This window comes from Pelodiscus sinensis, chromosome 6 (assembly GCF_049634645.1).
Source record: "Pelodiscus sinensis isolate JC-2024 chromosome 6, ASM4963464v1, whole genome shotgun sequence".
NCBI lineage: Eukaryota > Metazoa > Chordata > Testudines > Trionychidae > Pelodiscus > Pelodiscus sinensis.
The window spans coordinates 20,920,353-20,935,060 of record NC_134716.1 but is presented as its reverse complement, the minus strand read 5'-3'; the positions used below and the strand labels follow the sequence as shown (position 1 = coordinate 20,935,060).

The 14,708-nt window shown below is 36.2% G+C and overlaps 1 protein-coding gene across 5 annotated transcripts in view; it reads left to right on the top strand.

Moving 5' to 3' along the window:
* The window catches only part of CNTLN (centlein), a 342,196-nt gene that overhangs the window by 301,539 nt on the left and 25,949 nt on the right, over positions 1–14,708 (top strand). For all 5 annotated transcript variants that reach the window (XM_075931520.1, XM_075931519.1, XM_075931523.1 and 2 more), the window contains 4 exons: positions 5,247–5,344; positions 7,083–7,209; positions 8,824–8,961; positions 9,359–9,544. In XM_075931520.1, coding sequence (XP_075787635.1) covers positions 5,247–5,344; positions 7,083–7,209; positions 8,824–8,961; positions 9,359–9,544 — 549 coding nt within the window. The remainder of the gene's footprint in view (positions 1–5,246; positions 5,345–7,082; positions 7,210–8,823; positions 8,962–9,358; positions 9,545–14,708) is intronic.

Genomic DNA, 14,708 nt, shown 5'->3' with positions numbered 1-14,708 from the left:
TCAGGTTGCTAGAAGCCTCTCACCACCCCCAATTCTGCTAGGTAAACCTTCTCTACTGCTGAGATTTCCATTCTGTGTCTGACCTGTTAGTCTGTGTCCTGTCTATCTCTTTCTAAACATGTGGCCCATCCTACTTTGCAATTTATGTGATCCTTCAACTTTCATCCACTGCCCCCCTGAAATCTGAATGTCTCCTGTAGTATCCAGTCTGGCACCTCTCAACTGCCAGAATTCTCCTGTAACACCTGGCTTAATCCACCATTCCTCTTACTTGTCACAATTTAATTAGGATATTTTCCCTGACAACTATGTCTCAGCCCTGGGTCTCTTCTTCTTCTACTGCTGCACATCATTTTTTAGCCCATAATCCATGTGCTGGTGGCAGTGTTCCCTCTAAGTTGTGCAGCAGAGCTTCAGAGGTGATTAATCAGCCCTGCCCAGTCTGAGGCTCAGGGCTCCCTGCATGGAGCTGACTGACTGGGCAGGTCCGAGTAATCACCAGTGAAGCTGTGCTGCCATGCAGCTTGGAGGGAACACTGACAGGCGGCATTCTTTCTACTGGATGTGCAGCTGCTTCTTGTAACCTATTAGCCGCAAAAGTTGCCACCCAAAGCATGAAGAGTACAAAATTTAATCAAAAACTTTAAATGTATCACAACACTGTGCTGAGCACTATCAGTGCAAATAACGATTGTTGGATTTATGGAGTGGGCTTATATAACCAAATCCTGAGAGAGTCAGTTTCTATTAAATTGTTATTCTTCCAGTTGAAGACCTGTGAGAGTCACAATATCCATGGGAATCAATGGGAGTTTGCCTGAGTAAGGACAATTAGATGGACATATGATGATACTTTGGTCTTTTACAGCAGGCTTATTGGATGTATGTGATTATCTCCACTTGGATAGCAAATATTTAAAAAAAATAAACTGAAAAATATGCTCTTATAAGCATGTCCTATCACTAATCATAAATCTAAATATAGATAGTCTGCCTTCATTATCCCTTTGAAGTCAATTCCAGGGACACTTACTTGTTTGGTATTCCCTGGCAGCTTGTCTTCATTGATCCTGTGTTGCCCATGAGTCAAACTAGTGGAGGAAGTGTAAAAGAAAAGGTGATAAGACATAGGGTACACTTAGTCATGGTATTTTCAAGATCCCTGAAGCCAATGGATTGGGAATGAGAGTCCTTCTCCTCCTTAAGCACAGTGTCAATTCAAACCCTGTTTAACAGGCCTTTTTTCATTCCTTGTCCTTCCAGCACACTCTCTCCTGGTTCCTTTTCCCAGGAAGGGGTAATACCCATCTTATATGGTATGTCAGTGCTCTTACAGCTGTTTTAACAAGCTCTTCTTTGTGAGTCTTTGATTCTAAGAATAGTGGTAGAGATGTAGCCGTGTTAGTCTGGGGTAGCTGAAGCAAAATGCAGGACAATGTAGCACTTTAAAGACTAACAAGATGGTTTATTAGATGATGAGCTTTCGTGGGCCAGACCCACTTCCTCAGATCAAATAATGGAAGAAAACACAACCATATATACCAAAGGATACAATTTAAAAAAAATGAACACACATGAAAAGGACAAATCACATTACAGAACAGAAGGGGGATGTGGGGGGGGGGGGGGGGGGAAGGAAGGTGAATGCCAGTGAGTTAATGATATTAGAGGTGGGGAAGGGGAAATGTCTGTGAGTTAATAGTATTAGAGGTGATAATTGGGGAAGCTATCTTTGTAATGTGTAAGATAGTTGGGGTCTTTATTAAGTCCGGTGCGGAGGGTGTCAAATTTTAGCATGAATGCCAGTTCAGAGGATTCCCTTTCAAGTGCAGATTTGAATGTCTTCTGAAGTAGGATGCAGGTTAGCAGGTCATTAAGACTGTGTCCTTTCTGGTTGATTCTAAGAATGTGCAGGAGGCCCACTTCTCACCCAAGTGATCATATTCACAAGTGGTATGTAAACCCATATAACTGGGTTTTATTCTTCACACTATTGAAGGTCAAGCTCGACAAACAGGTCAGGAAATTAAGCAAAATTCTGCTGCCATTTATCATTTTAAATTTTTTCAGTGTAAACCTCGCATTTTCAGGATCAGGTGACATGTCAGACTCAGAAATTTTGAAATCCTAGGCATGCTTTAACTGTGTAAAAATGTATCACTTTGTATAACATTGTAGCTCATTTCCATTGAGATCAACCCACGATCCTTACTCAGGTAAAATACACATTGAGTTTCATTATACCAAAAGTTATTACTTACATTCATATTATCTTGGAAATTATAAACTATACGTCATTCTCTGTGTTTTACATTACATTTGTATTTACTACCAAGCACATATTTTTTAATTAAAATATACAGTTAAATTTACTGCCACATTTTTCAACACCTTTTGCTTTTTATCATCAACCTGCTTTTAATTTTTACTTTCTTTTAAAATGTTAACCCAAGTTCAATATAACCTCCTAGCATAACATTTGTAATAGCAAAAGAAAATTCACAGGCAGTGAGGAATAAGCATTACTGAAATAAGTGACTAGCCAACATTTCCTGTTCTAATTTAACATTTTCTGTAGCACTAGAAAGCAGCCTGTACAATGTATTAAAAACAATACTTTACACCTAACAACACACACAAGAGCCTATACTCCCCTTGAGGTGCATGGTGCTATGTACAAGACTCCCATTAATGTTAATGGGAATTACAAGCCTGCACTGAGCAGGGAAATTGTCTTCAAGTATCTCTGTTTACTGTCTGTCTGATCTATTCGCTCACAGTTTTCGACATAATGGGTAAATTCCCAAAGCCCAGCACAATGGCTGAACCTGCAAAATTGCATGCACACCTATTGTGCACCCATTTCCTGCCCATGCAATTTCTGCGTTTGCCACTTGCTTGGGGCTTTGAAAATATAGCTCATTGCTATGTAGTTATACTGCTCATTTCAGCTGTGGTACTTTAATATATATATCTAGTTAAACATACAGTTAGATGGATACTTATTTAAATTCTTATTTCTCTTTCTGATGATATTGTTTAAATTGATCTCTACCTTGCCCTGAAATTTGAGCTCTCTGATGGGCTCTACTTCAAATCCCCCATGTGGGTGCAAACTAAAATGTACCTATTTTGCAATAACACAGTTCTTTTTGAAGAAGACTATGTTCATGCAAAATAAGTGCCTTTTAGTTCACTATCAGAGTGTCTACATGAGGAGACAGGTGCAGAATGTTGGTGTGTTCTGTTATTCAGTCCCAATAGTCAAAACTACAGGGCAGTGTAGACCAAGACGTAAATTAAACTGCAATTGTTCCTAGGCCAAATCATCCCCAGCCGATCTGCTTGCAGAGGAGACCTATTGTTTGCATGTCTCCCTCTTGTCTTATAGAACCTGAGGAATGCCACCTTGATGGCACTAACCTCTTCCATTGTCCTGAGTCAGTGCTGCTTCAGTGGAGGCTTGCATATGGGAGTGGTTGTTTCCATACCTTCTATTTAGCAGCTGCTGGGGGCAATAGCCATTCTTGCAGCATGATTACTATCTCTCACAGAAGAGTCCCCCCCCCCCTTTTTTTCTTTCAAATCCCCAAGATCAAAAGGATTTGAAAGAACCGGTTTCAAAAATCTGGATCTCTCATACTCCACAATAGGGATATAATAGTGTAATCAGTTAACCGGTTATCTGATAAGCAAAAGCTTATAAGTTAATGTTATAGACTGTACACATTTACCTCCCCCGCCCCTAGACAGAGGCTGCTGCCACCCTGTATCAGAGGCAGCAGCACAGGGCAACAGGCAGCTGGTCAGTGTGGGGAACTGGTTTTTAAACTGGCTCTCCTCACGGATCAGCTCCCACCTGGCACCATGCGCAGAGTGGCAGGGGACTCTCAGGAATAGGGCCGGAGTGCACTGGCTGCTAGCCCTGCTCCTGAGACTACAGAATAGTAGATTAACCGAGAAGAATTAATGAGGTTACTCGACTATTCAATTAACTGATATTTAACATCCCTACTCTACACTATAGGTACATCTAGACTGGTAAGATTTTGTGCAAAAGCATTTGCTTTTGCGCAAAAACTTGCTAGCTGTCTACACTGGCCACTTGAATTTGCGCAAGAGCACTGACTTTGTAATTTACAAAATCAGTGCTTCTTGCACAAATACTTTCACGCTCTCGCTCAGGAAAAAGTCCTCTTGCGCAAGAATACTTGTGCAAGAGGGCCAGTGTAGACAGGGAAGAATTGTTTTGCGCAAAAAAGCCCCGATGGCGATCGGGGCTTTCTTGCGCAAAATCGCGTCTAGACTGGCCAAGGATGCTTTTCCGCAAAAGCACTTTTTGCGCAAAAGTATCCTTGCCAATCTAGACGCGCTTTTGCAGAAATACTTTTAACGGAAAAACTTTTCCGTTAAAAGTATTTCTGCAAAATCATGCCAGTCTAGACACAGCCAAAGCCAGAAGAGATGTACAGTTCAAAGAAACCAGCACAAGACTAACTATGTAGATCAATTAGGGGCAACATAGGCTAGTGACTGAGTGGGTGGCATAAGTGGCCCTCCGTCATCTCAGTGGCCGTAAGATTGTTTTAAACAATGTGATAGAGTAGTTATACTAACTGCACTTGCATCCCTAGAATTTGTGGGGTATGCCAATTAGATTCTAAAGGAACACATGGCTCTCATAAGGTTGCTTACAATCAGCGTTCAGCTCACTTCATGTTCCCTTGCTTTAAGTTTGTGTCACTAGAATAATACTGGTAAGGAAAAAAAAACCTATGCTAACAAAAACCAGCAGAATCAGGCAACCCTTTGCATGGGCAGTTGTAAACAAAATGTCTTGCTGGCTGCACACAGAACCTCAGTGGGCTGCAGGTTGGCCACCAGTGATGTAGAATATTACTTCCCTCTTACTTACCCCGCTTACTGCCAGTCCCATGTGAGGGAAAATCTGGTCCTATTACGTACAAAGTACTTACCTGAAGAACATTTATTAATAATGGATAATTATTATCATGTGGGGAAATAGCAGTTTGAATGTATTTTCAAAGGCAAAGAGTTATGATAAATGTGAAAATTGGCGTGTTCTTTTGCACAGTAGGATAGACGTGAAATGTTAATAATGTTAATCAAAAATAAACTTTTATACAGTGAACCTTTTTCTTTTAAACAAATTCATTACTAGTTATACTTCAGATAATATTTTATTCATACTACTTTTATTTTAATAAGCTTTTTTTTCCATTTAGAATGCAAATAATGAAATCACTAAACACACAACCACCATTAAGTCTCTAAAAATTGAAGTCCAGGAAAAAGAAGACAAGATGCTAGAACTACAGGAAAAGTATGTTCTCTTCCTCTATCTATTGTATTTGCTGCCACCCAGTGGCAGATATGTAGTTATTCCAACATTAATCATTTCAGATCCAGACTTGGAGAGAAACCTCTCTCTCTCTTTCTCTCTCTCTTTGATAAATCTTGCAAACTGTTAGGGGCTTTACAGAAAATCAGAGTGGAACATGCTAAGATCACATTTTGTATAAACCGATAAGTGATTAGCTGGCTACAGTTTCTGCACTGTAATAAGAATATCTAAAGTCAGAATTCAGACCCTAGAGTGGACTTAGTTATCCTTGATGTAAATCTAAATGAGTGCTTCAGCAGTGCTAAAAGCAGTCTTTCAAATACAGTAATTCTTTGCCTTGGGGCTAGGAGACATATCAAGGTTAAGATACTTAAATTGGATTAAATATCCAGTCTTATATTTGTAAAAAGTGCAAAAAGACAGTTGTGTTTGTTTATATTTGAATTGATTAAGATTTATTTTAACTTTTGAATTCATGTATATTGATTTTGAAATATATTATTGAGATTTTTTTCTCAAATTGTAAAGACAGCTGTAGTACTGTTCTTTAGTTATATTTAGGTTCTAAATATGACCTATCAGCATCTTTTTAAATTTATTGTCTGATCAAAAGTTTTAAAAAAACACCCAACCATTTCCAATTTTTTATTTTAGAGAATAAGTATAATTTTATTTCTTGAAAACAATTTAATGGTGTAGATTTTCTAGTGGATAATGCTTTAAGAAAAAATTAAGCCCTCTACTGTTATGTGTAGATTTAGATTAAGAATGTAAGTATAGGTCATTATATTGTTTTCATATAACACATTCTCCTTTTTTTTTTTACCAAAAGTATTCTTCATGACCACCCAAATAACACAAATACATCAATACAAACGTGAACATAGATTGAAGGAATTTACTGTAGTATTGTTTACTTGCTGATTTCCTATGGTATTGACAGGATAGCAGCAATGTATAAACATACTGCAACCATTCATTTTGTTTTATATGGAAAAAAACAGTGCAGTTGTATGAATGTATTCAGAAAATAGTGTGATTATATTAAAATATTAATTTGTATTCTAGCTGGAGAAGGATCATATAAGGCATACATTTCTGGATTATAAAATGTAGATGCGTTAGCTTGATTTTTCAAGAGGCTTCTATTAAAATACTGACAAATTCTAAGATTTTGCATTTTTGAAAAAGAAATAATCTTATTTGAATTTACAATGTGGTTTTTCAGATAGTACACATTGAAGCATTTTCCCAAATAACACAAATACATCAATTGCTCTATACTATTAAGTTTCAAACTGGATTTTCCCCCATTTTAAAAAAGAATTCTACACATACAATGATTGGAAAGTATCTATCACATAATAATAACAGTTTTTTATTAATTCGTTGAAGTTTCTAAATGTTTTTTCAACAGCTATTTTTCTTGTATAAATGTGTACTAAAGTATTATTGTTGTGCTTTCACCTTAATACAGTATGATACATTACAAACCACTGTAAAAATGTAAATCACAATAGAGTGGATCCTTTGAATTAATAGAACTAGATCTACTAGTTAAGAGATTAAATATACTATGCAGTGGTTTAGGGAAAAAATCAATTACAGCTATTTACATGACAAATGCTTAATGTACATTTAATTGTTTAAAGTAACTATATTATAACTATATTTGTTAATACTGTGGGTGCTGTGACTTTTTTCCCCTTATTTCAAGGATTTCTCGGGTGGAAAGAGACATAAATTTGAAAAGACATTTAATAGAAGACTTAAGGTCTCGTCTGAAAGCAAACCAGGAAATTGAGAAAACTTTTAAGGAAACAATAGAAAGTTTTGAGAAAAAGGTAACAGTTGTTTGTTGTTAATATATATAACAAAAATAAATGTTTGATTTGTAGAAGTTATTCCAACCAATTATACAAACCATACCAAAATTTTAAGCGTACATTTCATTAACTTATTGCAGTTCTGTCCATTTTGGGTTTATATGGATTTGGTATATGATGACTGTATTGATTAACTGTATAATTCACCATAATTCAATGTATATATAATAGAAGTGTAACTAAATAATGAGAATATATAGAAAACTCAATTTTAATATTTGCTATATATAGCCTTACTAGAATATCAGACATTTTTCAACATTATAAAAGCCACTATAGATCAAATTAGGGTAATTCTGTACACAAAATATGTTTACAAATATTTTCAATCTACTTCAGTTAAATTCTTTAGTATTTTAAACAATATTAACTCCTACTTTTAATGCTGAATTATCATTTCAGAATTCAGGTTTTATGATTTTATGTTACTGATTTATTAATTGAAACTTACAGCTCAGCATCCAAATGGTTTTTTCCTACATATCTAAAGGCATTTCATGAAAGTTGGAAGGTCTTAGAGATGATAAGACATCTTTTTATAATATCCATTCAGTTCATTGCAATGCAGCCCTTTATCCCTGACAAAGATAACAGACTAGTGGCTTTCTATGAGGTTATTCAATGTATGACCTCAAAATAGAAATAAACAATTTGCCGAGCAAGACATACTTTTATTCTCTTAGAAAGCGAGTGCTGGCTGCACAGCTTGTACAGTAGCCTGTGCGTGCAGTCATTAAGCATTGTCAGCTCCGGAGAGAGCTGCTCTCTTACCCTCCATGCCAAAGATAAGGTGTCATTAAGGAATGCTCAACCAGAGAGACAGAAAGGGATAATGTGAGGAAGTAGCAAGCTAAATACCTGGGTTTTGTTTTTAGAGAAAATAGTTTAGAGTTCAGTGTTGCACTTTGCTCTTTGAGCATTTTCAGCATCCCATTTTTCAGCTTCAACAGGATCAGAGCCCATATATTTCCATTGTTGTTTGTAGAGAATTCAACTGAAAAATATGATGCTCTTCAACAGAAGAGCAGAGAGATTCGCCAATACTGTATACTATCTGTAGGATTGTGTGATTAATACAATCTTCCGTGATAGCAGAGTGATTTTCTAGGAATGTTCTTTCATTTCAATTTATGGCTTAAATCACTAACCACGCACACAGGGCAAAGTCACCATGTGTTATCCAGAAGACTAAGCAAGCAATCATGTAGTAGACAATTACCATTTTCTCAGCTATATTTTGATTAGCATATGCTTTTCCCCTCCATGATTAGAAAGATTTGAAACTATGGCTGACCTTGTTATGTTTAGTGAAAAATGTCTAAAAGCTACAAGTAAATATCAACCCTGTCTAGACTTTCACACTTTATGCAACCAAATTTTGTATAGAATAATTTATGGGTGGGTAAATAAGCTGCTTATTAAATTCCTATTATAAGTTCTGGAAATACTACCAAGTGTTTAGCTTAAGTACCAATTTATGCAGTAAGAACAAAAATAAGTTTACTTGTGATTTTGGTTCATGTTTGTAGGTTTTCTGTCTAAATAATCAAATTGCCTGTGGTTTTACTTCAGGTAAAGACATTGACTGAAGACTGTTCTAACAAGAAAACATCAATTGATTCACTAAAGCAAAGGCTTAATGTAGCTACAAAAGAGAAATCACAGTATGAACAGATGTATCGCAAGGCTAAAGATGAGTTGGGGAAAAAGGTATAGTATTAGTGTGTTGCTAGTTAATGTAGAAAAAAGTAATTTCCCTTTTTTTCCTTGACTTAGTCATTCACAATATTATTTTTTTTAAATGAAAAGTTTCAAGGCCCACTACTTAATTTTTTAAAATACTTCTAGGAGAATATAAAACAGAGTAATAGTAACATCTTTCCGTATAAGATTTTATTTAGTTTGGCTTGAAGCTATGTTACCTTATTATTAGTGAAAATTCAGTCCTTATATGGATAATAACATATAAAGATACTTGTGAATTGAATTGTATATATTATAAATTGAATGTCCCATAATGTTAACGAATGTGTATTTTTTTAGATTAAAATTACATCGTAATTGCTTCCCTTTTTGCGTACCAATTTTCATATTGATGTACTTTCAGGATCTCAAGCTTACCAACCTAGAAGGTAAAATGATTGAAGCTGAATGTGCGATGACTGAACTTGAGACTACAGCATCTCAGCAACTCCATGGCTTGGCAAAGCAAAGTGAACAGGCACTGGAAGTAGTGCAGAGAAAACTCTTGCTGGCCAATGACAAAGTAGAAGAATTCATAACATTTGTGAAGGTTAGAATTTTGTTTTTCTTTTGATTGACCATTTGATCAAATACCACCACAAACAGAAGCTAAGCAAATGGTCTTTTGTGCACCATACATTGGCATCCTCCACTCTCAAACAGGCAAAATATTATCCTCAGCATGTCCAGAGTAGGAGGAAATCAATGGCTGCCAAATCATCAGCTTCTAGTGTAAGCTCCTCCAAATTGTGAGGCCATCCTTTGCCGATGACCGTCTGTGCTGTCTATCCAAGAGAAAAAAAATGGCCATGTGGTTTCTATTTCAAATGGGTCTAGAATAGGGCTGTCAATTAATCACAGTTAATGAATGCGATTAATACAAAAAAGTTCATTAGATTAAAATAGTCATAATTGATTGCAGCTTTAATTGTACTGTTAAGTAATAATAGAATACCTGTTTAAATGTATTATTTTATTTTTTGATGTTTTTCTACATTTTCAAATATATTGATTTCAGTTACTGCATGGAATACAAAGTGTACACTTCTCAGTTTATATTATATTGATAAAAAAAAGTTAAACTAAAGAAATAGTATTTTTCAGTTCACTCATTCCTACTTCTAGTTTAGCAAATCATGAAGACAAATAAGTTTGTTTACAGGTAATAATGTTATCTACTTCTTATTTACACTGCCACCAGAAAATAAGAGCAGGCATAATGTAGCTGGCATAAAATGGTATTTACATATCAGATATACTAAACTGTTGTATGGCCCTTCATGTTTCAACTTGCAGGCTTTTAAGTTTTACCTTGTTTTGATTTTGAGTGCAGTTATACGAAAATAAATTTTTATATTTGTAAATTGCACTTTCAGTCTAAAGAGACTGCATTACAGTACTTGTATAAAATGAATTGAAAAATACCTTTTCTTTTGCTTCGTTTTTATAGTACAAATAATTGTAATGAAAAATAACAATAGAAAGTGAGCATTTCACACTTTGTATTCTGTGTTGTAATTAAAATGAATCTGTTTGAAAATGTAGAAAAACATCCACGAATTTTCCTAATACATTTAAATTGGTATTCTATTATTGTTTAACAGTGCAATTAAATTGCCAAATCATAACTATATTTTAATCTCATTATTATTTATAATTATTTTTAATCATTTGACAACTCTAATCTAGAATTAAATGACACCTTTCATGCAGTACAAATGTAATACACAATCTTTAGCTAGAGTAAAGTACCAAATCTGTTGCATACATACACATATTTTTATGATTTTTTTGTAAATGTTAAATAAGATATCTAGAACATATTGATAAAATAAACAGTAATAAATTACCAGGACCACATGGTATTCACCCAAGAGTTCTGACTAAAATTAAAGAAAATCTGCATTAACTCTGACCTATCCATTTCTAGTTTCTCTCTATATGTATCCCAGGATACTGGAGTCTGCTTTCACTCATGATGCAGTTCTGGAATAACTGCACTGAAAACAAGGAATGTCTAAAAGAGAGATGTATCTTTTAATTACCTTTTGCATATTTTGCACTTATAATGCCCATTGTACATTAAAGTTTGGACTTTCAATATATATATCACTTCATAGATAATATAATTTCTATATTTGGTTTAGATTTGTAAGCTTTTGGATCAGGGTCTGTATCAAAAAAGAAGTTGGGATGATAGGTGCATAATATACTACTTATTGCTCTATTTAGGCCCTTGCCTAGCAATTTAGTAATAAATGCTATGGAATGTTAGAAACATTTCTTCGTGAATATATTGTGATGAGGTCCAAGTTTGTGTGTGCTGTGTTTTACTCATTTACTACAGTTTTCTTCAGAGGGACTATATGAAAAATTCCATCATTATCATTTTGGCTAAAACAAAATGAAAGGCCTTACATAAGAATGACTCACAGAAAAGAATTGGAGATTGTAGGAAGTAGAGAATAGGAGGTTGTAAAGGGGAGATTCCTAATATCTGAATAATATTCTGGACCTATTTGATGACCCCCACACCCACTCAGAATAAAAAGCAACACACATTCACACTCCCACTTCATGAATCCTTCCACCCAGGGAAACCAGTCTCCTGTCTAAGAGAAATCCTTATCAGGAACATTCAAAATTATCCAGGATCAAGAGAGGGAGGAGATAAGACTGTACACATTCTCAGTGGTGAGGTTTATTTTCCTCCCCATACCCAGGGCATGGATTTCCTGGGCAGTGATCCTCTCCCACCTTCTATTAGTGGGTCCAGGATGTGGAAAAAAATACAGGCCTAGAATGGTTGCGTAGATCAGATGCAGGATGGGTGACTAGAACTACCTCTATGATATATGGCCAATGTTGGTCTCATTGAACACAGCTGCTCTTCATAACATTTGGCAGATTTACTGTTTGATTTGTTCATCCCTGAGAGAGGTGAACAGTTGAACTTTCCCACCAGCAAGAATCTTGTACATTCATGAGCCATGTCTGCATCAGAAGATATTATAAAATGCAGTGGGGAAGTTTGTGACATGCAGTGGCTTAAAAAAAAAGAAAAAAGCCCAGTATCTTAAAATAGAAATGGAACAACTTCCAGATGAAATCCACATAGTTTTAAAAGCTCTGCACTGTTGTGATAGTGATAGTTTGTCCAAAGATCACTTTATTAGGTTACAGGAACAGCTTAAAATGAGAATGATTGTTGTACCATTTATGTAAATGAATGCTATCAGTTTTGCTTTGAAAGTGAGTGCATTGGACATGGCTGTAAGTTGATAGGAAATATGTTCCCAGCTGGGAACATTTAAAAGCAAGAAGAAAACCATCTGGTCCATTAAGCATGCTCTTAATTGTCATCTCTTTATCTAGAAAAAATATCCAGTGTGATTCCTTTGTATTGTGCTATAGCAGGTGACAAAATCTGATAATCAGTGTTTGACCTGAATCTACCAAATATATGATTAAAGGAAAGCAACTTCATTCGATAAAAATCAGTATTTTCATTAGAAAAACACAGACCTCAGTTTTATAAATGGTAAATAATACAGCAAATGCACTGTGAGGATGTTCTACCTGCAAACATCACTTTTCTCTCTTAAAAGACACACAAAAACACCTTACCATTTAAAAAATGAAATACTTACCCACTCTATTAGAAACACTCTTAGATGTACTAGTTTCAGGGGAAGAAAGTGAACCATAGCTTTTATTAAGAAACACCAACAGTTGATGGTTCTGAGAAGGAATTGGTGATAAATTAACTTAATCTCCATCAGGATTACTCTGCAGCTGGGATTTAGGCAAATTGAATCAGAGGCCTGAATAGTGACAGTGAATATCTATTAGACTGTAAACAGAATAATAGGCTCTGTGGATTTTAATGAATGAAGTGAATGGCTGAATTCCTACTGTTTAGGGATGGCATATGGTTAGTGATGCATACAGTACACCAGTATAATGTAAATGTCTTAATGGACAGAATCTTGATTAATAAAATTGAAGAATGAGTAGAGAGCTCTTCTTTACTCACAATTTTCTGGTTTTGAACTGTAGGAAAAAATGCATTTTACTTGGATTTTTAACTCTATTGCAGATAAAAATCTACAGAGGGGTAGCCGATTAGTCTGTAACAGGAAAAACTTAAAAAACAACAAATAGTCTAGTAGCACTTTAAAGACTAACAAAATATGTAGATGGGATCATATATATGATCCCATCTAAACATTCTAAAAATCTAGAATGTTATTTAACACTTTGGGTATATCTAGACTGCATCCCTCTGTCGGCAAAGGGATGCAGATTAGGCAGGTCGACATTGCAAATGAGGCAGGGATTTAAATATCCTGTGCCTAATTTGCATAAAAATGGTTGCCACGTTTTGCCGACTCAGCACTTTGTCGACAAAAAAGCATCAGTCTAGAGAGGGATCTGTCAAGAAAAAAAGCCTTTTTCTACAGATCCCTTATGCCTCCTGTAAGGAGGTTTACTTTGGGAGGCAGGAGAGTGCCACAGGTCACCAGACAAGGCAGGTTGCAAGTTGCAACTACACTGCCAGTCACCCAAACTCTTCCCTCAAATGTCAAGATGTTATTTCCCTATTCAGGGTCAATGCTCCCTATATTATAACCAATGTAATTGCCCTATCATTGGTCAGTGTCTAGATGCCAGGCCCAGTCACTGGAACTCCCCCTCGGGTTACTTATCTCCCAAGCACTGTTCCCACTGGGACTGTTCTTTCTGGTATATCCACTGATTGATTGCTCATGGTAGCCACAGTCAGCAGGCAAGCCCAGGTGTTGATGGCTCTTCCTTGGTTGCAGGAGAGAGGTTCCTTTGGTGCAGAGGCCCAGGTCAGCCCATATCCCAGTCTCTGCATTGGGATTGGGCACTAAAAACTGCTTTGCCTTCCATAGCACCCCAGTGGTAGCAACACAATGGCCATATTGGGAAGCATTGGGTGCTCTGATGATGATGAAGTCCCCTTCACAACTATCACTGGCTGTGTCAGAACAAAGATCGATGTCCCAACTGGTACCAGGGCTCTCTACCAGAAGCTCATTCCAAGGTCGGAGTGGAGCAGCGAAGGGCAACCAAGACTAGGGAGTAGGCCATGTGAATGTTTGTGCAGATAGGCATCATGGGTTAGTGGATAGGGCACTAATCTGGGGGTCAAAAATCCTATGTTCAGTTTACAACTAGGTTGCTGACCTATTGTATGATGTTCTTCATGTTTGTGTTCCTCTATTTCCCTTTACCTTCCTTGTCTATTTACAGTGTAAATTCTTTAATGCACGGGCTATATCTTCCTGTATTTCGGGGACCAACATCAAAGGGGAATTATTAAGGGCCCAAGAGCCAACCATCCACTGTGTAGGAAAGATAGGTAGTATGGCAAGAGACCACCTTGGCTTAACCAGGAGACCTTAAATGATCTAAAAATCAAAAAAGAGTCATATAAAAAGCAGAAACTAGGGCAAAGTACAAAGGATGAATATAAGCATATAACACAAGTATATAGGGACAAAATTAGAAAGGTGAAAGCACAAAATGAGCTCAGTCTAGCTAGAGACATAAAGGGTAACAAGAAAACATTCTACAAATATATTAGAAGCAGGAGAAAGACCAAGGACAGAGTAGGCTCTTTGCTCAATGAAAAGGGAGAAACAATAACAATAACAGAAAACATGGGAATGGAAGAGGTGCTTAAC